This window comes from Platalea leucorodia (assembly GCF_965183815.1).
Source record: "Platalea leucorodia genome assembly, chromosome: 1".
Classification (NCBI taxonomy): domain Eukaryota; kingdom Metazoa; phylum Chordata; class Aves; order Pelecaniformes; family Threskiornithidae; genus Platalea; species Platalea leucorodia.
The window spans coordinates 80,174,349-80,201,010 of NC_138823.1; the positions used below are offsets into that span (position 1 = coordinate 80,174,349).

A 26,662-nucleotide genomic window follows, 5' to 3' on the forward strand; every position below is an offset into this window, starting at 1 on the left:
GGAAGATATAACTAACTACCTGTTTTCCCCTATGTTTTTTTTACCACCATATTAAAAAAATCTATTTGCCTTGTGAAAGAATATTAGTGTTGGATTATTTATAGTGGATAATACCAAATTTTCACTTATTCAGACAGTGCCACTTTCCTCCTGTATTAAAATAGTACAGATATGAGTGCAAATTCAGGAAACTAAGTCAGAGCCATCATACTGCAAGATACACCACTGTGGACTAACTTCAGAAGATGGAGCAGGGTATAGTAATTAACTCTTTAATTTGTCTCCAGTTTGGTGGACACGTGCTGCAGACAATACCTTCCTCTTCCTCTGAGCCTCGAGCACAGCAGCGTGCAAGGCTGCCCATCTTCCTCACCTTGGCTGCTGTAACCCGGCTCAGTAACGAGCTCGAAGGAGAGGGAGAGGGTGTGCATCTTGCTTGGGACACAGCCAAAGTGCACTTAAGCTGGGGAAAGCTGCTGGAGCACAGAGAAGACCAGGCAAGAAGAGAACAGAAGAGGATGAAGGACATGCCCACCTCAGGGAGCCAACCCACAACGAAACCTCAGAGGTGATGGAGGGTAGAGGACTTTTCTAGGAGTCGGAGAAAGGCAACAGGAGTTTCCTTTGTGGTCTGGAGACCCAGGTGCTGGCAGGCACGGCAGAGTTAGAGGAAAGGAGTCACCCCTTCAGACAGCGAGGGGATGGGGCAGGCTTCTTCTGAAGCCCTTTAAATTAGTTCATGTTACCCACCCCTCTTACTGACAGCTATGTTGGCTATTATATGGCTGCTATTTTTCTCTTTCAAAAACCTAATAGTTTAAGAGATTTGGAGCACCTGAGAGTACCTGGCACACTTCAAGCAAAACAGGGAAGAGGAGCAGATGCAGTGCAGGACCCGGCCCTACCCTGAGTCTTATCCCCAAAGAGAGCAGCACTGAAGCCCACGCTTGCTACCTTCCTGCCATATTGCATTCGACAAAATAAGCATAGCCTGGCATTACACTGAACAGGATGATTCACGGCATTTAGTGTGTTGCACATGGCCATAAATGTAAACTGGTGTGTTGCAGACTCCATCACGCGCCATAGCAGAAAGAGCTTCCACAGCACCGACCTGCTGCTGTCAAGGGGGGAGTCGGGGAAGCGGGAGGCAAAGGTTGCAGAATGAGCTCCGCCACGTGCAGCCGCGGCTATTCCTGTGCCCCTCACCTGTGAGGGACAGGGTATTGCACTGACAGTATTTCTTCATGGGCCGCTGTTTTTCTTTCTGAATAACAATGCAATGTGCAATGCTGCAGTAGGGTGCAGTGTAGCTACTTAAAAAACAAACCAAGGAAGTGAGTGGTCTTAAACAATGAGATTATTATTAATTCAAGGACATCACAGTAACAGTTGATTACGGGAAACCAAAGTGACACAAAGAATCCAGGTTACTACTATCATCCATGGCTCGGTCAAAAATGGGGAAAAAATTGAAATTATGAAAACACTTGTCCTTTTATTTTCAAGAGCAATATTTTCTTTGGAAATAAAATCTTATTGCCTGTCGTTTCTGCTCTCTTCAGACCACCTCCTCTTCCTTCTTCCACCATTCAGAGTGAAGAAAAAAAAAAAACAGCCAACAAACCAAGCAAGCAAGCAAGCAAGCAAAAGATCACAACCTAAAACTTTCATTTTGAATTATTGGTTTTTAAATAAATTATTCTTGAACAGCAAGTGTTTGCATGCAGAAATACTTTATACGGCTGTTTCAGAACAGCAGAATACTAGGATACTTCTCAGTACCTGCATGTAACTGTTCTAGCTTTACCAGTGCTTGCTTAGGCAACAAAAAATTAGTTACAAGTATAGAACAAACACAAATAAACTTCTAATTATTCTACTTCTTATGCATGAAGTGACAAGATGCTACAGACCAGTTAGTAAAAAAAAAAAAAAAAAAAAAAAGAAGAATGGTAATACAACAATAAAATTCCACCAGTATAATTATTTTACCATGTTTCTCTATTTAGGTTATCCCTTAGATTTCGTTTTTTTCAAATCACACTTTGCAGCATACTTAAAACATGACGAAAGAAGCTTTCTATTGTGTGAAAAATGTGTGTTTTGCTTTTAAATAATATCCTGTTCCTCAGCATAAAAATTTATATTCACTTGAGCAACTGACTTCATACCTTCATTTCATCAGAACAATCCAACTTATACATTGAAGAAAGGTCCAAAATGTTCATTTTTGTATGCTCAGAAATTGCCAAGGACAAAGGCTACTATATTCAAATCCACTGGAATACGCTTGCCAATTTCAGTAGGAGTCATATCAGTTTTTAAGATATTCTAAGTGTATTAAAGTGGTGTGTGCTAACAGAGAAAATGTACCAACTGAACATACAGTATAAAATCAATTTTTAACAAATATGATGCCAGTAAGAGAGCAGCTATATTATTAGAGATGTTTAGCAGACCAACTACATCAGCACCACTGCTCCAAATTTTAAAAGCATGTTTCCTTCTGCTAGTCCTCCTGCGACAAGAGGGGATTCAACGCTCCCTGGCATTGCCAAACTCCAAGAGTACAGCACGTAGCTTTCCTTTCCTCACTTGCTTGGAAGCAAACCCCAAGAGCAGCTGGGTGCTCAGCTGCCCAGCACGATCCACAGCCCCAGGTGGCATGATGCCCAAATTAAGCAGAGAAAAAAAAAGAAAAAAAGCAAAAAAGCAAGAAACAGAGACCACAGTGCATCAGCACAGTACTGAATTTTGATTCAATGAACAGTCATTAATGCCAACTGAAGCTTCAGTGAGAGATTACAAAAACCAGGCATCAGTACTGACAGTAGTTGAAACCAGGGAACTTGGTTGGGAATCAGAGCTGGCGAGTCATGACATATTTTCTTCCCTTCCCCCCGGAGGGTAGGGCCTTCTCTGGTGACCACGCAAGTAGCAGAGCTCACCCGAATCGTATCCCATAGTGGTCATAAGCAGGAGAGCATCTCACGTAGAAACCCAGTAGGAACTTGGGCTCTAAGGAGCTTACCAGTGTCAGAAGTTAAGAAGTTTTGCAAGTGCTGAGAGACTGGTCCAGTACCCTTACACTGATTAGAGATGGGGGGCAAAGAAGCACATTTTATTAAATTTTGCTATTTGTAATATTACTAGATCATGAGTGACGTTTTAAAAACAAGCACTTGATGTAAAGTCTGATAAGATTTAAGTACAATCAGTATTTGTGATATGTATTTTTACCTACAGGACGGCAAGTTAAGGTAGTAGGAATCTGTGGATTAACTCCATTACAAACTCAGAGAACTTTATATTTTTTCTATCTTATACTGTAGCGCCATTGCTGGGTCACAAAGCTAAATAGCCAAATGAATGTGGGATCCCTGTAAAGGAGGAACTCGCAAAAAGAAACCGAAGAAATTGTTCGCTGTGGGGATATCAATGACAGCCTATCCCTACTGTCAACCAGTCAGATATCTGAAAAGTTATTCCCATTTCCTAATCCTTAGACTGCAGTATCTCATGGAATACTTCACAACTTGTAGCTTCACGGTATGTAACAATTCAAGATGATACTATAGCAATAGTATGGTCAATCTTCAAACCAAAAACAAAAGGCTGAAATATGAAACAGGACTAATATATTACATTACAATCCAGAATTTATCGTGGAACAAGCATTCAATAATACATTATCTGCTAGTTGTTCAATTATAAAATAATTACTGTATAATGACAAGTTACATACAGTACTATATTATTACAAGATAAGGGCATGATTAATTCAGTATTCTAAATCTATGCAATAATTACTTCTGAATTGGCTAAAGTAATTACACCACAAACTAAAGAAACATACAGCTAGTCAGCTCCCATGAGATAACTGCATGCTTGTTACTTAGTTTTTCACGTGAAGTTCCCAACAAAAATATCATGCAAGTAAAAGGAGAAGGATTTTCTTCTCTCCTAAAGACTGGAAGTCAGTTGGCTTACCAGGGCGCATTTCCTTCTCCAAGTAAGTAGTGAAGTGGAGCACTACTATTGTGTTATACATTTCCATTTGGTCAGTCATCTATTGCGATGCCAGTTCTAATTGACAAAGGAAATAGACCAAAACGTGCTCGAACGAACATTTAATTAGCTCCCATACCAATTATAAACAACACTTCACTCACCTTCGATCGACTGACAGAAGTAGTAATGATAAATTATAAAGTAAGTGTAAATAAAGTGTTTTTAATTAGTGTAATTAATCACTTCACACATTCTTCAACCTGCTTTGCTCATTTGGGTAACAGTTGAAAGAAAGCACTAGCAAAACTCCTTTCATGTCCTTTAAACATTCATTTACAGAGTTAATAGGTTGAGGTGCCTCATCCCAGCGAGAGGAACCATCTCCTAACTGTTACTATATGCCTAATTAAGGATTTCAAATACCAAAAAGTCATCATTTACTGTTTCTTCTGCCTCTCAGGTCATTTAGTTTGAGCGTGAAATATTGATTCCTACCCTACAACCTACTTGTTTTGTTCGTTCATTTAAGTGTGTGTACTCATGGTAAGTAGTTGCTAACTGCTCCTAAAGCTGGGTTGTATTTGTTGCCCAGTTTTGCGAAGGAATGGATGATCAAAAAAGATGTAATAAAAGAAAAGATCAGGTCAGGTATCTGTAAAGTGGTCCCTCAATTTCTGAGCGTTCAACTGTATGTCGGATGCTGGGGGAATCCTGGAACTAGACTGAAAGAACAATAAACCCAGGGATGGCTCTTGATAGTAACCTGCCAGTGTCCTTCCTTCCACAGTATTTGACAGCAAAGAAGACGGGATGATAGTTAAAGACAAGGTGGATGGACCTGTTCCTAGTGATACTAAATTCTTTGGCATCTCTCTGGTATATCCTGTTTTCCAAGTCCTGCTCCCAGGATTAAGCTGCATATCCAGCTGGGACCAGGAATAAACTTTCCCTCCACATCGGAAGGGTAAGGAACGTTTGTTTGTCTGTTTGTTTTGAACCCCTCCATTGCAGTATGGCCTATTTTTGAGGTCATCTGAAACGTTCTTTGAAGAAACTCTCTATTGCTGAGATGATTTAGGATGGCTCTGGAAAGCGGAGAAATTGAGTGGGGGGAAGGGAAGCCCTGCCAGTGCCTCAGGGGGTGGCAAGGAGCAGCCACCTTGCCACTTACCTACAGAGGTCTCTCCCCTCTTCCCCATTTTCTTGTCTCTGGGGGAGCTGCAAAAAGCGCAGGTGGAAGCAGCGGAGACAGGGGGCAGTTGTGGGGGAAAACCCTGGGAACTAGATGAGAGACCTTTGTGGCTATCATAAAAAGATGACGTTTTCTTAATTACAGTCAGGAAAAGGAGAGATTAAACCAAGGCAAAACTTAAGATCTGAAGACGAAAACAAATCCTGTCAGCTACAACTGGTCAAACAGATTCTGTAGGAAACGGACTTTCATCCAACTGTCAGTCAGATCTCAAACAGGGGATAACAAGTAGCTGTAATACAACAATAGCAGTAATCATTGTCCCCACTCTCCCTCCAAATCCAGGACTAGTACTAGAATAGTACCAGGAAAATATTTCAAGATCTACCTTCTAGATGATATTAAACATTAAAGAGATCAGTGCCTTTATATTACAGGAAAAAATGCCAAGGCTGCAATATAAAAAGGCATTCCATACCCTAGTAATGAAGAGAGTTGGAATAAAAGGGGCGCGAGGGGACAAATGCATACTTAAAATGAAGAAATAAATGATTATACTTTATATGCTAAATCACAAGCAGCTCCCTTGTTAGGAAACAAATGCATGTCTTTAGATGAGAGGCAGCAATTCTTAAGTGAGTACACTGAAAACAAACTTGTTTTACAAAAAAGGAAAGTAATTTATATGCAATACCATGCTCTACCAGCATTAAGAGGGCTATGTTCTACTTACAAAAACAGAAAAGGGCTTTAGTGTTGCTACACAACCTGTTCTTAGGTACTGGAAAATAGGGTTTGGTGGAATGCATTCAGAAATGTAGAATAAGTTCATTTTCATCCAAGAATTCTATAAATTATATATATCTGGAGAAATGATGCAAAAACTAGGCTGATACCATTATGTAAGGGAACAATACAAGGATATTCCTTCTAACTCTCTTTCTGACCTAATTACTATTGGAATGAAAGATGAACACTTTATTTCAAGAGTAAGTGAACCGGGAATAGAAAAGAGTTTCATTAGATGCTGATTATCTTATGCTTTTTACACAAGATAAAAATTCTGCCATTATTGTATGAGGAAAACAGAGGTGTTGGCTAGGATTTGACATAATAAATCACTACTCCATGCGATAGCAAAGCACCACAAGTGTCCACAAAAAGCAGTAGAAAAACATAAGACCTGAAGTTCATGGAAAAAAATAAAGCCTGCATCCCACCCCGAGAGTAAATGGTTCTTTTTTGATTACTGAAAGGTTTTTTTTTTTGACGGTCATATTGAAATCCCAGGGCAGGGGGGCTAGCACCAATGTCTAATTCAGAGAGGATGCCTGATGCTACCAGGTTTCCAGCTACTGCATAATGCTAATGAAGTGCCTCCAAATAAGAGGAATCCCTGTGTGATTAAACTAGGACTAGAGAGGCAAATGTGACCTCTTCTTAGTGTTTGGTAGAACCATGTTTCACAACTTTGGCACTCGCAAAATACTGCCTGGTGGTTAAAATTCACTAACTCTGCACCTGTGAGGGACAGGAAGAAAACCAGAGAGAGAGACGTAGTTCTTCAATAGCTGAGCTTAGTAAAGAAGTATTTAATGGGAAAGAATTTCTTTAGGGATAGATAACTTTTATGGCAAAAATTTGTAGGCAATATATTATAAAGATAATAGACTTTCCAGTGAGTTTACATAAAAGTCTTCTGGAAAATAGGAAATGTGTTGCAAATATGAAATACTAGCAGACCCATGGAACAAGGTAAAATAGCAAAGCCTAAGCAATCCTGACATAATAGAGTAGCTTCAGTGTTATCTACTCAGATAGTGTATGTTTTGCTTTCTATACCGACCACACATAGCATTACTCCAGATGTTTGTATGAAATGTAATACAGACAGATCTTCTTTCATAAGCAATATTTGGTAATGTTTGACAGTAGGAAAAAATCTGGAGTTCCATTACTAATGAAAGAAATTACTGAAGATGCTAGAGAACAAGATCTAAACACATGCACTGAGCAAGAATAGGTTTATACATATTTAAGCTCGGAATACAGAAGTTGCCCTTGTCTTTGGGTCTTTTTTAATAGAAAAAGCTATCCTAAATTTAGATTAAAAACAAGGATAACCTACTACTGCAAATTTTTAAATGACCCCAAGATTAAACAACTTCTTTTGTAGAAGATTAATCATCTTTTATGAAATCGCTTGCTAAACTCTGCAGGTATCGAAATCAGATAGTCTCTGAAAGAGATAATTTATCATTGGCCATTAGGATGATGTGCTTTATAGGAGCAATAGACAGAAACAACACAGGAACAAGATGGGCAGCAAGGATAATAACTAAATTACAATTCTGCACTACGGAGGACACAAGGAGGAAAAACAATATCCTCTAGCCTTCCATCTAGGGATATCTAAGGACGATCTGGAGCTCTTTTGGCAGTAAAATTTCTGCTGGCACTTGTTACGCCTCCATGAGAAGCCTCTGCCAACAAAACCTCGTCAGTGGCCTAAGGTAGACACAACGTGAATTACACGAAGAATATAAATCACTTCTTTCCACAAACAGCATGATTTGCTGATGGTGACGATGTGACTTCTGTGAAACTCTGCAGGTGGTATGCAACACTAGGAGTGGCAGAAGTCACACAATACTTCACTGTAACGGAAGTTTGCTGTCTATTAAAAGATCAGACTGTGGAACCGCAGGAGAACAGTACCTGAACTGGGCTCCTGGATGGGATTAGATACATTTCTGAATGTGACCACAAGAAGAAACCTGCATGCAGGAGGAGGCGCTGCATGCAGCGACACAGACAGCAAGCTCCGACTCAGAAGGAACTGTCATGTTTCCATTTCGGAAACACCGAATTTTTGGCATAAATAATTGTTATTTTTTAATTTGTGTTTTCATTATCAGTCTCACATTTTGCAAAGAATAACTACATTTAAAATGGGAGTGTGTGTTTTGTTTACAGAAAAAAAAAAGCCAAGTAAATTCAGAACATATTTTGCATGATTAAATCCTAATTTTTTTGAAGTATTTTATACCTTTGAAGACCAACTGTGAATGTCAAGTGTTCCTAGTCACCCTCTGTGCCTAGCGCAGCCTAAAGCTGCTATTGATAGTATTAAACTAATGTGTTCCCTTTTTATTTCTAGGAAATAAAATCAGATGGTTACAGGCATCACACAAATATGACTCACAGGGAAGCTGAATGCATTATCAGAAATAAAAAAATCAGACAAATCTCTTCTGATAAACCTAAATTAGGCTGCTGAAAAATAATAACAATAATAATTAAAAAAAGCACCTACCTGCTTCTGACTATAAAGCATCTAAAACGACTCACGGATATACGGTTCTAATACAAAAGGCATCAGTAGATCTGTTATGCTATTATGTTGTTCTATGAACTTAACTACTAGCATGAAACAGGTTTCCTCTTCTCGTGCAAAGCAGAACTCCATTTTTTCCTGACCTTTGACAGGCTTAAATCTTGAATCTTTTCTGTCCACAAATGAAAATGGCTATTTGGTCTCTGAGGCGAGCCAGCTCAGAATGTGTTTAGCACTGCCTCAGAAGTCAATTAAGAAGTCAAAAAGGTCAAAATTTTATGACAATTTTTTTTCATCTCCCCAAAACTCCTCTGCCATAAAACAGAAAGTATGCCCTTTTGCTTCTGCTTTCTCTTTCTGTGTCCACAAATGTGCACTACTCTCTGCTCTCATGTTGTACTCAGAAAACGCATTTCTCCATTTATAAGGCCAGAATGGTAAAAACGGAGGCAACTCCCTACTCTGTGTTATCAGAGAAGTCACAGAAATCCTGCTTCATTGAGAGCTATGTAAACTGCATGTAGCACAAAAGAAATCAAACCCAAACCCATACCTGCCAAAATTTTCTGTTCCATATACATCGTTTTACACAGGCTAACAAGCCAACTACCTCTTTTTCAAGGCTGCATCTACACACTGCTTATGCTCACAAGCTGGCACCGGCAGATCCCAGAACGATGTGGCTCTTGGCACTTCTGACTGTGCCGAGTGCGCGGGCGCTGGCATGCCACCGAGGCACGAGTAGGGCGAGTGGTTTATCAGTCTGTCGTGAGGATGTGGGTGCATTCGTTTCCTGGCCCATACTACAGACACAATATTTACTGATGTTCTTTTGCGCTGTAGGTTCGGATGCCAAAAGTCTTTCTTTGTTCTGCTCCTACAGATGCTACCATAAGTCACTGTCATTTTCTAATGAGTTTCAGTAACTGCTTCCGCTGGTAGATGAGGGAACACCTGGCTGCCTGTGCAGGATTTGTGTTTGCCACAGGCTAAGCATTACAAGCCGATCACTACCTCCTTTCCATCTTTGATGTTGCTAATAATTGTTCCTGCCTTCCTGGTCTTGACCCTCACCTTTCCATTTCCCCCCTCCATATATGTTTTACCTGCTGTTACTGCTCCTGTGTTAATCTGAGACTCACATTTTGTACTACAGTAATAAAGCTGGATTGTGAGGGGTTGTTTTCTTTAGGCAAGTATTTTAAGTCAGTTGCACAGCATAAAATGACACCACGTACCAAAGTCAGATTCATGTCAGGACAAGCAAGGTCAGAGATATGAAGTAATATCGTGATATCAGTATGGAATTTATATATAAAAGCACATTTCATCATGTAGACATAACCAGAAATAAGGAAACTCCAAGAAACATGCTGCAGGTGACAGCACACTGAAACAAAAAATCAGCCTATAGGCTGCTGTACAGAAATGGAGGGAAACTAGAAATTACTTGGTTGCAGTGTTGTCATAGTGTTACCTCTGGACTCCCAACATGACACACCAATGACCAATGCGGATTTGCTTGAAGTTACGTAAGCATGTAAAAAGTGAGGATAGCAAGGTCACTTTTACACAGAAAATGTGTTGGTTGTTTTTTTTTTGTTTTTTTTTGTTTTTTTTTTTTGCCTCTGAGGATGAATCATCTGTTTTGGGGACAAGACATTGAGGCTTTATTTCATGATGTGTGAGAACAGCAAAGATAAAGGAACTGGAAAAAGAAAAGATGGAATTGAAACAAGAAGGGAAGCAACAGACATAAGGATATGGTAAGACAGTAATGGGTAGTTTAGGGAAAGAAGGGACAGCAAGAAAAGGTGGGAGAGCACAGGAAAGGCAAGGGCTAGAGAGAGATACTAAGATGGCGTGAGTGTCTCTGGCTGGAGATTCCTTCCTGAGGAAATTGCAAGAGATAGCCTGCGGCAGTTTAAGTCCAACAGTAAGGGCACGTACTGGACCGTCACCTTTTGAACAGTACTTATGCCAGTGGCTTCTAGTGCTTTCTCCCTGAGAAACCTATAAACCCCCCCAGACACCCTACCAATCTACAGAAGGGCCACAGAATTGAGGTGATGGAAGCCCTGCACAGGAGGGTGCCCACAGCAACCCCTGTGCCACCCCTGAGCAACCAGGGAAAGCAGAAGCTGCTTCCCTGAACGCTGATGGTTCCTTCAGCCTTCACCAGGCCTCCTGCTTGTAAACAACCACACAAGAACTTGAAGACAGGCAGCGAACCAAAGCGGAACGAGATCAACTGGACCCGAGTCACAGTGCCTAACACTCCACTGTCAGAAACCCAGGGTGGACCATGGCTGGTGAAGCAGATACCAAAGCCTGCCAGGCATCCCGGTGGTGAAAGCCCGTACTGGGGCTCCGCTCCTAAGTTTGACTCTTTGCAGTGGTCTCCTCCTGCCTGCAGAAGGGGAGAGACCGAAAAGGAAAACTTCACTCACACTCTTAAAGTGAGAAGACCAACATGATGGATGCGATATGTCAGCAACAAAGACGGGCCTGTTTTACCTGGCCCTTACCATCCTGATACCTGTGATACGAGCAGAGGTGATGGCGTACTGAATGACAGTGTTTGAGCTACATCTTTTCATCTACTGCAATTCTCAGTACCTTTGAACTCTGCCTCTGACAGAGGATGAAAACAATAAAGCCCAAGCTCGGGATGCTCAGCGCTGATGGAGTGTTTCCTGAGGCAGCACTGGCTGTGAACACTGATGCTGAGATGTAAGAGCTGGCTCTCGGGTCAGCACTAGAGCCTGCTTCATATTAGCAAATTTTAATGTCTTAGCAGGGTCTAGCAATGAATCTACAGAAACTTTATATGGTCAGCTATTTTGTAAAGACATTAATCTCCTGCTGAGGACTGCCCCTGGAAGTAAGTCTCGGTGTTTGCTACCAGCCAGTGGCTATTACAGTGTTAAATGACATGATAATTATTTCATGCTTACACTTAGGGTGACTAGGGACAGAAAGGGGAGAGGGATAAAGGAAAAAAAATCTTCTCTCAATTTCTCAGAAATCTAAGTGTTTAACAAATACTTCAAAAGACTGAACTTGACCCACAGTTGAGACAATTTCTGTACAACTTTCTCTGGGAGAACATACAATGAATAACTGTGAGACCATCCTTTAACAAAAGGTGTCCACCTTTCAGAAGATTTACCCCATTACAAATTGGCAAAGATGACTTTGAAACCCCGAAGTTTTGAAGCCAAGATATTGAAAATGCTTGTATTAGAAGAGATGGGTGGAATAGGAAGAGGCATCCATAAATATTTACCCTGAATATATTACAATACTGACAGAAGTTTCATCAACAAATCAAAATTTCCTCAGACCTCGTACTCGGGAGAGATTTATCTGGAGCTAAGAACTGTTGAGGCAGACAACTGCCAGGTTTGCATTAATGCAGGAGAAAGAAAGGTGGTGGGACCTGTGTTACGCACTTCTGCCACTCCTACTCCAAAGACTCCAATCCTAAAATGAAAGAGGGGCACGCACACTTCCTAGGTGTTTTTCAGTTCCGAAAAGTACTGAAAGAGCACAGGATTTTATTAGTGTGTATGTTTACCAGGAGATCCCACAAGAACACCTCCTTTGTGTGCACAAAGAATGACTCAGCTGGATCACCCTGGCTCTCACAGCAGATAATGAAATGGAAATAACTTCATCTATCTACAAATTGTGAGGTCCACTGATGCCAAATTTCATCTCATTGAGCATGTCAGCCATCTGACAGGTGGCAATTTCACAAAGCAAGAGCTATGGGATGGAAAACACATAAACACACATCCTTTTACACATTCATTGTGTGAATAGTGCCTTTTTGTTTCAATCCACTTTCAATGTCTATGAATAAAGCAGCTGATAAAGGATGAAAATCATAAAGGTTGAACAAGGAGTGCTCTTTCAAACTGGGACATCTGCTTTCACACTGAGTAAGGAGGATCTCTCTTATTGTAAAAAAATTGCTGAAACAAAACTGAATTAAGAGAATAAAATAAGAGTTTAGCCCATCTTTTTAGCCTCAGAATTAGGCAGGTTATTTAAGTGAAAACCACATCTGTCTAATACAACAGCTATATATAATTTCATGTGATAAAACTAATCTGTTCTTGTAACATAAGTCATTCTTCAGAGGAAAAAAAATCAGCATCTAAATGGTACTGCTACCCCTTCGTGATGCATTTTGGGCAAATAGTTTCAAGTGACTAAAAGAGTTAATATATTGCAGGATTGCGTCCTCAGTGGTGAGCCATGCTTTTTCTTTCCCAGAAGGACTGAGACATCCTTAACTGCATGCATTTCTGGCAACATGTAGCTTCAGTGAAGTGCACTCTGAAAGGGCATTAGCCAAGATGACAGTGTTATTTAATCTACATTGTATTTATTGCCTTATCAGTGTGCTGAATTCTGTAATTAATCCCGAGCACCAGGACAACAGGGTCACAGATACAAATAAAAATATATTCAGAAAATTTGGGGGAAAAAATTTGTCTGGAATACTGGCAATGTCAGGTGGGAAAAACTGCAATTCCAATATAAACCACTTATTTTTAAATTGAAATTTAAAATGTAGCATTTGAAAAATACCAGACAATTGGAAGAGTGATCCAAGAAGTTTTCTGATCCACGTCAACAAGAACCCTGTGGCTGCAGGCTGTGGTATTGATTTAGAGAGCAAAGAAGGAGGGTTGCCACATCAAGTGATTAAGCAAGTGAAAAATAGTGAAATTATTTTGTTTCAGTCAGAAACTTAAACACCAAAAGCTCCATAAATCCGCCCCATAATCCTTTTAAGACAGGTCTTATGCTCAGTTTGTGGTGACTGAAGCAAAGGAAATAGCATGAAAGATTTAAATACAGATACCTTAAATTAAAATTAGAGACTTCTGGATTAGGGCACATTTGAGCCTGTGGTTTAAGTTAGCCAGAAAGTGCCAATGGGTTTGCCCAGTAATCTCAGCAGTCCGTCTAACCCTCATTTTCCTAATGCCATTACAGAGGGAGTAACCGTTGCCTGTCTCCACCATTGTAGCCTATAAGGACTCAATGTAGTCTGTAAGGATTCAATGAGCTCCAGCTAATTATCTCAGAAATGGTTCTGATGCTAATATCATGGCAGTCCTCTGATGTGGCATGCTAATGACCCACATGGGATAGGGGTACAGGGGAACTAGTAGGAGGGAAAGAAATACAGGGCCAATATATTCCTCTCCTTCCACATCTATCTCACTCTTATACTACCCGTCTGTAAAATGCAAATTTACAAACATTGGCAGGAAAAGGTAGTTTGGTCCTTAACGGTTGCTCAGAGGCCTCCAGTTTCTCTGTGTCACAGAGGATGGACATCTGGGGCCCTCAGGCAGTTCATCAGGACCTTTCCCACTCATCTGCAGGCCAGCCTGCAACCTTCTCAAGCCTTAATGACAAACAAATGTCCTCAGCAAGCGCCCTTTTCACTCAGAGAGTTGTATATCTGTGTTTACTCTCCTTTCCATGAAGCCTTCTACTTTTTCAATTATTCTTACATGTAATGGGGGAAAAAAAAGAAGAAAACAAAACAAAACAAAGGAGGTGTACTGACTAGGTAGTAAAATGAATGAATCTGAAGTAGTTGTTTGATTTTGAAACAGGGGTGCAGTGATGGCAAGGGGAGGAAAAAATTGTAGATTCCTTCATCCCCCAACTTGTCAAGCTTTCTAATCTGAAATATTAATTTTTGGTCTCCACAATACATACTCAGCCTTCGCAAAATGTTTTTTCCATATGTCTTTCCCCACTAAATTAACCAATTCTGCCATGATAATACCCTTCCTGAGCTACAGTCACTATTCAGTACTCCTGTGTCTTATGTCTGTCCAAAACATCCCTAGTATTATCTCTGTCCTGAACTAAATTTCGCTCCCCTGCATGTTTCCTTCCCCAGTGATTTCAGGTCCTACACTTACTGTGCATTCCTGTCTGTCTCCCGTGACTTGTTTCCCATGTCTTGTATGCCATTAGCTTGGCTCTCACGTGTCTGGTCTTTCCCCTGATCCTATTTAAAGTGACAGTTATTTATCTTCATTTGTGCAAAAGCAGTATTTTTGAGTTCCCGTTAGAAAGAGATAACGGTGAAGGGAAGAAATCGTTTGAGAGGAGCAGCCAGCTCTGCAGTCAGCTCCAGGCTGCCATGCTGGGTGTTGCAGTGACACGCAGCAGCGGGGAGGATGGATCAAGTGCCCTCACAGTGACGCTGAGGGACCAGGCCTGTCCCTAGGACACACCATAGCTAATGGCTACTGCCACTAGCAGCAGCCTGTACCTGCCCAACCTCTGGGACTGAGGGCATGTGTGGACCACCATCATTCTGCTGGTGATACCCCCACAAACACTTAGGACAGGCTGAACTCCCCTCTGACTCCACAAAAACTATGTCAGATCATGTTTGATGTAAACTGGAGTGATGCAGTGGCAACAGATCCATAGCTACGTAAAGATAAAGAGAAATCACTGCGGTACAGGGAACTGTACTGATAATAATTACTTTAAAAACAGTGATTGCTCTGCTTGCATTTCGCCAAATTAATAAAAGCTTTATATATTCATATATTTTTTTATTTGCTGAGTCACACTCAGTAGAGATAATTAGCGATCATCTCTATTAGCAATACAGAACCCCTCCTGTGCAAGACCCTTTCATGTGACTTGTCCCATTAGCCTTTTTCCATTGCTTTTATTTGCTACTAAAGGAATAGCACATGTGAAGTGATGTTTGGGATTAAGAGCATTACAACAGCCGCCTGCTATGTGACAACTTTTTAAAACTAATTCTGAGAAAATCAGAGTGCGTGAAAACAAATTGTAAAGATACTGACTCCAGACACACTAATCCTCTACAAAGGCAGAGCTACTGATAGATTAACTCATTAGACTAGATGCACACAGTTCAGAAAAAGAAGCTGTGGTCACATCCCTGGGCAGGCTTTCATATGATGATGTAAAAATCTGCCTCAACTAGACTAGAACTGCCATAGCAGGCTGGAAATGCTCTCCTCAGAGTCAGCCTTGTTACTTAAAATACAGCTATGCAGTCAAACTGCAGAAGTAAACATAACTAAAATTGTAAAGTTAAGAGCTCAAAAGTTACGCAATGCCAGATTAAGTTGCTTTTTCTGCATCATCGCTCTTACCCTCCTTCCTTGTCTTATGGCCAGTGCCCACAATGCAAAACTATTCAGTGTTTTGTAGTTGCCTCATTTTTCACCGCATGACCTCAGGCCTTCATTGAAAAATGTCCAATACAAAAAAAAAAAATAGCACCCTCGTGGACTATTTTATGACACTCAACGTTTACTTCAAATACATCACAAATAACGATTTTTAGAATCGCTGTAAAGTGAGACATTTATATAGATCTCATTTCCTATTTGGAGGTTGAAGGAATTAAGACTGAAAGTGTCTATGAAATACAAATGCTGTGTGTGAGACACTTCAGCGTGAGTTTTAAACTTCCTTTTACATCACGCTTCATGTATTTGAGACTCTGCTTCCACAGTGTCCAGTTACAGCTGTTTGTTCTCAGCACACCTGCAAACTCACCGGGAACACCTATCAGCAGAAGATATTTTGAATGATTTCACAACTGTAACATTAGAACTTTAGGACATGAAGAGGGGATACAATTAAATTTTAAGTGCAAAGCTGAACCGTCAAATATGAGATTTTGGTTTTCATTTATTATGTGTGTTCTATTCATTGCTTAGAGAAGTCAGAAGTGCTCCAGATGAAATCCCCCACTAGTATGCTGTGCAATCTGAGCCTTAGCTTTGGGCTAAATGAGGCACGGACCAAAAATGTACAAAACAGGGCATGATAATAATTGTTTCATAATGCAGTCATAAGAAATTCAAATTATGTTGTACAGACAGCCTTGACTTTGGTACTTTTGACTTTGCAAACACAGTAACATTTTAACTGTCTGATGGGTTTGTGATATTTTACTCTAAATTGAAAAAAGACCCCCGAACCAAGAAGAAAATCCAGTATGTGACATCCTAATTGCATCTATGAGCGATCAGCAGAGCTGCAACTGTTAGCTTTGGCACATATATCTGATTCTTAATTAAAACCATAAATGGGAAATAGCAATCTAGTTTCATTACGAGGTGGGCCTGGAGCAGAGGAGTATGGGGCACGGTGACAAAAGGCTTCACAAATATTTCCTGACAATGAAGAAGATCAAGCTTGCAGCTCTGTGGGGAAGCCTACTCCCTTGTGAGCACATGCACCTGCCTGTTCTCTCCAAACCTATGTTTCTTAGGGACAGCTATTGTCCTGTCCATAACTCTTATCACTATTTCCTATCTTGAATGTCATTCTCATCACCTTGTTGTTCCCTCTCTTTGCACCTAACTCCTGATCCCACGAACAAACCATCGAACCAAGAAAATTCAGCTTTCAACTTTCTGACTGCATCTTCCGCTTCGACAAATTTCAGTTCCTCACCTGCTGGTCCCCCACACAATCCATCTCTATTGCACCTCTTCTCCATCACTGTTCTCCATTTGGCCATGTTCCTTATTCTCCTTCCCATCTATCTACATTCTTATTTGTGTCTTATCTTTTTGTGATACTCCCCAGAAATTTTCTTTAGTACTAGTTTTCTTCACATACTCAGACTTCTCTCCATCTGCTGTCTTCATCCTTCCCTAACATTTTTTCTTAGTTTCCATCTCTTCAGCCAGTTTCTGCCAGTCTCCCACCCAAGCCAGCCCCTCCCTGCCCCCAGTCTCCTCTATTGCCATCTACCCAGTTTCATTTTGCTATCGAACCACATTTTGAAGGCAATCCTTATCACGCTAGTCATTTCATTTGTTTCTCCTCACCCCCAAATGAATAAAAAACCAGGGCAAATTGTAAGGGTTTACACTGTTTCATCATGTTTTCCCAATTTTGTTCAGACCAAGCAACATCTTAACAGATGTTAATCACACAGATTGTGTTCAGATCAAGCAGCATCTTAACAAAAGTGTTAGTGACATTGTTGGACCAGAAATATTGTGCACATGAAAAGTGAAAAATTTTCAACTGTCCCAGGATTGTCAGCTGTGAATTTTACTGCAAATCTTTTTTTTTTTAAAATAATGAAAAATGTTCTGACAAATTAAAATTCTGCATATGCAATTTGCAATGCTTTCCTTTCGTCACCTGATGACCGCATTTTGGGTGATGACTTGTCATTGCTAGAGGTGCTCTGCAGAAGGCGGCTGTCACATTCCATTAGCCTTTCCAGACGAAGGGGAGATCATCCCCTTTGGTTTCGACCAAGCTGAATTTGGGCAGCCACCTCGGAAGACACGGGCAGCAGGGGATTGAAAAAGACGAAAATGGCTCAACTGAGCAGAGGGAAAGAGATGTAGCGGAATACTAGAGAAAACTGAAAGGCCAAGGTAGTCTCAGGAGCTGCAGTAGGAGCGAAGTGAAAGTGGGTATATATTGTGGCAAAGGGGAACAGAGTATCAGATAGGAGCCTGAGGAAAAGGAAAGGAAAATAGGGAATTAACCTGCTTTTTCAGTATCTAGTGCTACATCTGATAACAGACCTGTTAACCTGTTGGAAAACTTTGTTTCAGTGTATGTGACTCATGAGCACAAGCGTTCGTAGACATCTGCTCTACAAATACGTTGAGTGGCACGTCCCTCATTCAACTTTTGCTGTTGTTTAGCCTTGATTCACTTCCCCAACAGCTGGTCCTAGCAGAGGATCTATCCACTGACTGCACAATTCTGCAAACAGAATGGCTGCTAAATGACCAGTGAGCCAACCTTTGAGAAAAGACTTCAGCTTTCTTGCTACAGCTGCCATTCTCTGCATCATCTCTAAAAAAGTTCACCTAATTATTTCTGTCTGTGTATCCGTTTGAAAATTTTAGTCTTAAGGAGTACCAGCTACCTGGCCAAGTGGTTACAGAGAGACACCAGAATTACTCACAGCCCCACATTTCATTTTATTACTTTTGCATACTGAAAAAGCGCTGTTTGAAAGTTACTTTTGTAGTGGTGATGCTGAAGTCTTGTGACATGACCATATAGTATAGTACAGCAATACTGCAATTACAAAGTGTTTTCCTTAAAACACATTCTGCATGTTTGGCTTTTTTCCCCACAAACTAGCAGTGAGATTCTCTCCATTACAAAGAAAACCAAAAATTAACTTGCAAAAGCAAGGCGGCAATTTGCCTGCTCGCAACTGCATTGTCTTCTGCCAATATCAGAAAATAATCAAGAAAAACAATATAAGATATGCATTCAGTTTTAAAGCATGAAATGTTACAAATATGTCTTGGTTCTAGAAAACAAATTTCTAGCGACTTACTTTCACTGGCTGAATAGTCCTGTGGATCGAGTATCCCTGATTCCTGCAGTGATCTAATACAGGAGTCCACCAGCTCCAGACCAGTGGTGAGTTCATCTTCTATATCCTTCTGACCATCTGTAATAAAATTAACAACATAAAAATGTAAAAGAAAGGCAAAGGTAAAACCAGTTACAAGACAAAACGTAAAATCTGTTACATGTGACTAAGCATTCACAGCTGATGAAGGAATGGAGAACACACCAAGATCACATATTCAGAGGAGGCTGACCATATTGAAAATTATGCCATCCTTTGAAAGCATGGCCTTGGATTAATGAGAAAGTTCAGGTCTAATCTCAAAAAAAGTCAGAGACACGTTTAGCAATGCCCCCTCTCAAAACTCTACGTTAGCCTTGGTGTTCTTTTTGTCAACCCTAACAACTTTTGCCAAATTTTGCCACTTTTTAAGTACGGGTTTTGTACACGAGCAATGAAAAAAATATTGCATAAATAAATGCTGTTTTCCCCTCTATCTTCTTTAGGAAATAAAATCATTCTGGGAAAGAATATATATAATACATATATGTAGGTAAGTACATTACCTTGTGTTTGCCAGTGAAACTGCTCTTCTGTTGAACTGAAAAGAGGGGGAAAAAAAGTGTTAATTTTTTGTGAAATGATTCAGTAGTATGCCATCAATATTCAGATCTAAATCTACTCTGAAGTAACTGATTTAAGAATAAAGGAACTGACTTAGGAATAAATAACATACTTCAAATATATCAAGTATTATTTTCCATATTTTTTTAATTAATGACTTGCACAGCATTCATTCAGCAGGAGGGAAGCATCTTCACTTCTTAATTAAGTAATTTAAAACATAATATAGAAACTGCCCTCTTAGTCTTCATATACAAATTACACTATTTCAAAGCAAAAACATTAAAATTTTGTAACTTTTTTGGATCCTTCTATTTATCTGATTTTCCATTTTTATAGAGAAATTTATAAATTGCTTTCTCAAGTGAACAGTTACATGTGATTTCTAAAAGAAATAATGAGTGTGATTCCTGGTTCTACTGATCATTATGTGCATTTTTATATTATTCAAATGTGCAGCTAAGTTAATTCAATTGGCCTACACAAGAGAGTAAATTTAGATGTGTGTGCGCTTCTGTGTACAAGCACTTAAGCAATAGAAGGTCTTAATCTTAAAATAATGAGCATGCACACTAGAGGATGGGTTAGGTAGGGTTTTTTTTATAAAATGAATGATATATTCAAATGAATGATAAAATGAATGATATATTCAATTAGGCAATGAGTACACTTTGCTCCAAGGCATGATCTGCTTATGCTTCAATACAGGTCTTTCTCACATGCCCAGAATACAAAAAAGATTGAAGTTACTCAGTAATAATCGTTCTTTTGATACCAGTGAACTGATTATTATAGTCATGATTAAAACATTTTTCTGTACATTTTTACAAGATATTTATAGGGGAGAACAAAATCATCTGTTGTATCCATCAGTAAAAAAACAAAGACAGAAATTATTTTAACTTTTCAAACTATACATTTATTTCTTTCTGATGTTGAGAATAAATGCTCTTTTTCATGAGTAAATGGATTTTAAATCTTAAATTGTTTTCCCTTTTCCCAACAGATGCTGGATGTCTTATGAATATGTGAGTATAGCTCCTAGTATCTATGACCAAGAATAATGTAAATTAAATTAAATGCTTCTTTTTGGAGGTCTCTTTTTACAGGAAAAGAACTTGGGTTAATTATTTATCAGATTTGCTATTGTCAAAAAAAGGATACTTGCCTAATTTACATATAGATAGTTCTAAAAGGACAACTTTCAATTTCTAGCTGGCATCAAAAGTGTCAACCTGACAAATTCAAATCTATACATCATCATCAATTTCCAAATATCTACCATCTGTGGTTTATACTGACTCACTGTAGAGAGATTTCATAGATTAAGAAGCTAACACTTCGATGAGACACTCAACTAAAATGCTTGCATTCAAGTCCACTGAAGCTAATAATATTGAAGATAAACACAGCCAGAGTCCTCTGCCAAATAATAATGGCAAAGTGCTAAACTGGAAGAAATTACTTTAATTTAAATTACCTCTTCAAATGGAGCCCTAGTGGGTGGTGACTAGGGACAGTGGCTCTTTTTGAAATATTACTTTTTCCAATTTTAAATTCCTTTTGCCTGATTTTCAAAACCACTAAACAACTGCAGCTTCAGCTGACACACTGGGACTTGAGAGCGATCTTCCCTTCTGGAATCCACATCATCCATAATAAGTAATATATTACTTTCCACTATACAGTCCCTCTTCCAGCATCCAGATTTCTATGTGATAGATACCACCTCAAAAGACAGAAAAAAATGTAGTATCCCAGGTGGCATTCTTGCTGGCAGAATGAATTACTAAATGTTGCTGGCTGATGTAAAAGACTGTGCCACCTCACCCAAATCAATAAGAAAAGGAAATCAAGCCTGTGCATAAAGAGTGAATTATCATTTCCAGGAATTCCAGCTTAGCCCTTTTTAAGTAGTAAATTTGTATAAAATGTAGAAGTTCATTATTGGCATAGTACAGGTAGTAGTAAATGAATCACTAGTGGCTGACTAGTAGTGATCCCTAATATCACTAGTCTGACTTCCATAGAAACATTTTAATGTATTCACCTTAAGAAATCTTAGATGGGAAGGTCTAAAAAAGGATTCCAATAAATTTTGACTATATTTTGGCTTTTCCAGTTTTAGCCAGGCTTCTCCTCACAACTACTGTAATGGCCTTCTGATAAATACTGTAACTTTTATAGTCAAAGTAACAGATTCACCATTAAAATTTTTATCCTAATGCTACCTTCTTATCCAACATATGGAATATGGAACAGGCTGCCCAGGGAAGTGGTTGAGTCCCCATCCCCAGAGGTATTTAAAAGACGGGTAGATGTGGTGCTTAGGGACACGGTTTAGTGGTGGACTTGGCAGTGCTAGGTTAACGGTTGGACTCGATGATCTTCAGGGTCTTTTCCAACCTAAATGATTCTATGATTCTATATTAACAGTGTATTTGCTCCTACAAGGATATCAATATATTCTGGTATGAAGAGAGTGCTGTTTTCCCTAGTTAAATTCATGCTCTTTAGCTTTTGAACGGTCCAATATAGTTGCACATTACAGTTGCCATTTTTTGGTTACAAACCGACGCCTCGGTCTTGCAGAAAAACACATGAAGTGTTTCCCTAGAAAAATCTTATTAGAATTTGACATAGTTTAAATTTAGATACCCTACTTTTTTTTTTTTTTTTTTTTTTTTAAAATGAGCTTTTCCTGCTTTTGGCCTGAAAAGGGTTCCTGACTGAAGCAACCTGACATGCCTGTGCAGGGAGCCTTTAGGCTGTCACACAACTGTGCCAAATCTGCTTGAGTGAATAAAAATGTCTTTTTTTTTTTGTTCTTTTCTTCTAGGTGTTTTCCAGCTTTACAAGAGATCAGTACAATTGACTGTATACTCACATCAAATACATGAAAAAACAAAAAAAAAATTAACAGAAGTATTCTCCCTAATAAATTTTTCAGCATGTTCAGCAAAATAAAGCTTTCTGCTTTATAGTTTTTCTAAAGAAAAGGTTTTAAATTCATTATCAACCACTTTTCTGCATATTCCTATGCCTCATTATGTAAGTTTGCAAACTCTATCAACTTCGACTGAGAAAGCCGAGCAATAAAATTCTTTATTGAGAATTTCTGAACTCTGGAAACTTGCATCAAACTTGAGGAGGGAGATTTTAACCAGAATTACATTAGTACAGTATTAGAAAACAGTAGCATAAAATATTAATGAACTGAGAACTCAGGCAGGTATAATTATTAACTCCCTTAACCCAAAACCAGAAGAATAATTATGATTTATTTGCTGTATTCTTCTCTCATTATTGGCATTATTTACTTCAAATTTTCTAGTACAAAGATGACAACTGTTCTACTTAATTCTGTTCGAGTGATATAAAGAATCCTGCATCACCATTCAATTATACGAAACTTTGATTTTTCTATATTTATATTGTCTTTGGAAAATAGGATTTATTGAAGGAAAATCCCAGGGAGGCAGAGTAACTTAAGAATGAAAAGATAATGCTAAAAAACAAACAAACGAACAAAAAACCCAACCAAACAAAAGAAGAATACTGTCATATATTTAGTTCTGAATGTTCATCTTGAAGCTAATGAACCTATCATCTGTAAGGATGCACTACACTGTGCCTAAAACTTTAATAACCACCTACGCAAGGAAATATTCCAGTAAAAGTTGTTTTACCTCCCTAGGCAAGAAGGAGCAAAGTAAATAACCACAGAGTGGTCATCTTGATTCCAGCTGAACTCGCATGTTCCCATTTCTGCACGCATGTAATAAGAGCACCAAAATAGTGAGAAACTTCCTATGTGTGACCTTGCGTGCTAGGAGGACGAAAGGCGAATGCGCAGAGCAGGCTGCAGGGAGCTGGTTTTGGGGAAGGTCACATGAACGGAGCACTCGGGGAGCTCCACCTGCCTCTGCACAGCATGGAAAGATCAGAAGCACAAAGCGTTGCAAAAACGCAGAGTTTCTATGGTCAGCAAAGGATGTCTGACTATTACCAGCAATCTGTTTACATCAAGTTTATCCCTTTTCAGGCATGGATACAAAGATCCCAGTCTGAGCTACAGCATGTCTATAAATAAGGAACAAACAGGGCCTTTGGGAGCCTTCATTATTTTTTCCTGTATCTCAAGTAAAGCTAAACAAGAAGGGGGTGTCCTCTTCAAGATGGACTTGATAGGAATCCAGCATGACAAGATGGGCTCTGTGGAGACAACAGTACTGTCCCACAACAGCCAGCACCAGCAGAACAAGGTGAGCTACGTACGACCATCAAACACCTCTCCCCGCAATTCACGGGAGTCAAAAGCAGTTTTGGTGGTGCACAAGTGAATGCTCAAAGGGACACCAAAATACTGCTTTCCTGGACCATGCTGACGAACCACGTTTCTATAGAAGTAACCAAAACCCTCACAGGAGGTAACCCAGAGGTGAGGAAGGCTGTTCAGCACTTTGGCAGAAGAAAAACTGCCTGGGACATCCTGAGCCAGCGTTGCCATAGGGCCTGTGCAAACACCCAAGGATTCGCTTTCAAAGCAGGTGCCGGGGCACCTCGCGCTCAGCTGAACTCCCAGAAGTCGGAAGTGTGCCCATGGCCCTGGCAGCAGGGACAACAGTGGGGCAAAGGCAACTTACATCAAACCCCCAGCCCAACACACACATTTTGCACACTACCTGGTCACAGCGGTACTTGCAGAATCACTTGGGTTTAGCTTTAGATGTTACGTGGCCTAACGTGAGACCTAACTCCCTTCAAATGAATGCCCCTTGATAGCTTCTGAACCATCCAGTGCAAGAAGGAGGTTAATTGCACTGTACACACCTCTCCTAGCATAGTATTTATTATGCAGCTTGTGGAAATTCATTTTTCTTATCCTGTGCACCAATATACATCAGTGCACATGCACATCGAGCCATATGATTTGGTTATTCAAGTCCTGTGCCTTACTGGTCCTCGGAAGAACACCATAGCAAAGGCACTCAGTTCTTGCTGGGAAAGCATGTAGGTCTTCTTTCATTTACTCTTTCTGGCACACCTCTTGATTTATCACGGAGCCTGCATACAGGCTGCCAGGGCAAACTCACACTTTTGTATTCCTTTAATTATCCAAGAAATGTTTGTGTGCCTCTTCTTTGTGTGAAGTCATTCAGTTTACAGTTGTCACTCATTTTTGGAGAACGTGCTATAGCTATCTGCTACACAAAAATATTTCTTTTTATTGTTTTCTAAAACAATTCATGAAATTATATCTAACACTACTATACAACAGCCATGAAAAGATTTTTACAAGGAGTTGTATCAGCACATGATCTTGTCAATTATTCCTGCAATGCAGCCACACAAACATCGCTGTATATAATTACAGGCAGATACTGTCTCACTGATTTTTAAATTGCTATTCTGGTTGTGGAAGGTAAAAGAAAAAAGATTCAGAAGCATTTTACAAAAAGCAAGGAGGCTGAGAAACTAATATTCCATCTAAAACAAAGGAGAAGCAGATTTTCTATCAGCAGCATGCTTCACGTTATCTGCAAAATAGTAAATAATCTTTAGTATCAACTATCGGGGGGGGGGCTAAGAATAAATTTTACATGAAATAATCCCATGAAAAAGTACAAACCCCTCAAAAGATTACCATAGAAAAGATCAATCCCCAAGTGCAACTTTTTTTGTCGCCCAATTTGAAATTACATCAAAATCTCTGACTTCGGTAGTCACCTCTATAGATGTGACATAGTAACCTCTCTCAAATATTTAATCACACTCTATTAGTCAGCTTGGTATCAACTTGGCTACGGTATCGAGAAGTCCTTTTGATGTTCCAACAAACCTAATCCAATCCCCTACAACGATCCTGGGAAATGTAAAAAAGCCCAACAAACCAAAATAAAGAAACAATACCCACCACAAATCCACACATATTTTACTGATGGCTGCTCTCTTGGACCCTGTGAATTTCAAACTGACTTTTTAAATTATTACAACATTCTTCTTAGCTGTAGATGCCAGAAAACCATTCAGGTGGTTATTTCCCACCTTTATTAGAAAGGCCTTGCTACAAGTTTCTACAGGGAAAGCGAATTGTCTGTTTCTTTTCCCAGACGCATTATTGTTATTCCTTAGGTTTTACAAAATCAATAGCAGAACTTTGTGGCTGTGCTATGAATGTTTTGTACTTCTTTCCAATGATACAGGGAAATATTCGCAGCCAAATTTTCAAAAAGGTCCAAGATCAATGCTTTCCTCTGCATTTAATACTTGCAGAAGTTTGCAGACATGATTTTCCTTTAAAAGCAACTTTTTAACTGCTCGAGTCCTATTTATATCCAATTTTCCTATACTGATTGTGCTTAATAATAACTATTCTATTTCTTATTTAAATGTGTTTTACAATTCAGTGTCCTACGCTGCTAAGAGCACTATCTGAGTACAGAGCATGCACAGAAAGCCAGCAGCAGTCTTGCATTCCACACAGCGCGCTGCTTAGGTGCTTGCAAAGCGGGCAGCACAAGGCTGCTATTTAATGGAGAGACCATAATACACTCTGTTTCTCTGTAGTTTTTGACCGTCACTCCTGAAATGGTCAACAAGAGTATCAATTATAGTAATTTTTTTTTTTTTTTGACTGAATTCATTTCACACATACCAACTGCCCCAAAACATCTACTGAAGTTTTGACTGGACTTAGCCACCTAGAAACAAAACGCTTGCTACTTAGCTTGCAATACCAGCCCGTTTCGTTTCAGTTCTGCAGATCGTTCCTGGTGCAACAGTGAAGACAGAGAAACCTTTCACAGCGGAAGCCTGCGAAGCTCTACTATTCCAAGGAAAAGAATTTGCAGGGCAACACATGTGAATACTTGTTATGTTTTATTTAACTTTAAACTTGGAAGCAATGACAACATTAAGGAAACGAGTATTATATGATTGCCCTATTCTCAGTCTTCCCTCGGTGTCCGTTTCTGGCCCCTATGTATCCCAGACAGGATACTGGGCTAGATAGACCCTAACTCTGAATCAATACAACCATTCCTTTATTCTTATTTAGAGAAGCTAAAATCAAATCCAATTACTTCATTTTGTAATTTCCCTTTAT

At 39.5% G+C, this 26,662-nt stretch overlaps 1 protein-coding gene across 1 annotated transcript in view; it reads right to left on the reverse strand.

Moving 5' to 3' along the window:
* The window catches only part of CTNND2 (catenin delta 2), a gene marked incomplete at both ends in the record, with an annotated part of 558,729 nt that overhangs the window by 307,387 nt on the left and 224,680 nt on the right, over positions 1–26,662 (reverse strand). Inside the window, 2 exons of the mRNA XM_082315082.1 lie at positions 18,913–19,029; positions 19,497–19,531. Coding sequence (XP_082171208.1) covers positions 18,913–19,029; positions 19,497–19,531 — 152 coding nt within the window. The remainder of the gene's footprint in view (positions 1–18,912; positions 19,030–19,496; positions 19,532–26,662) is intronic.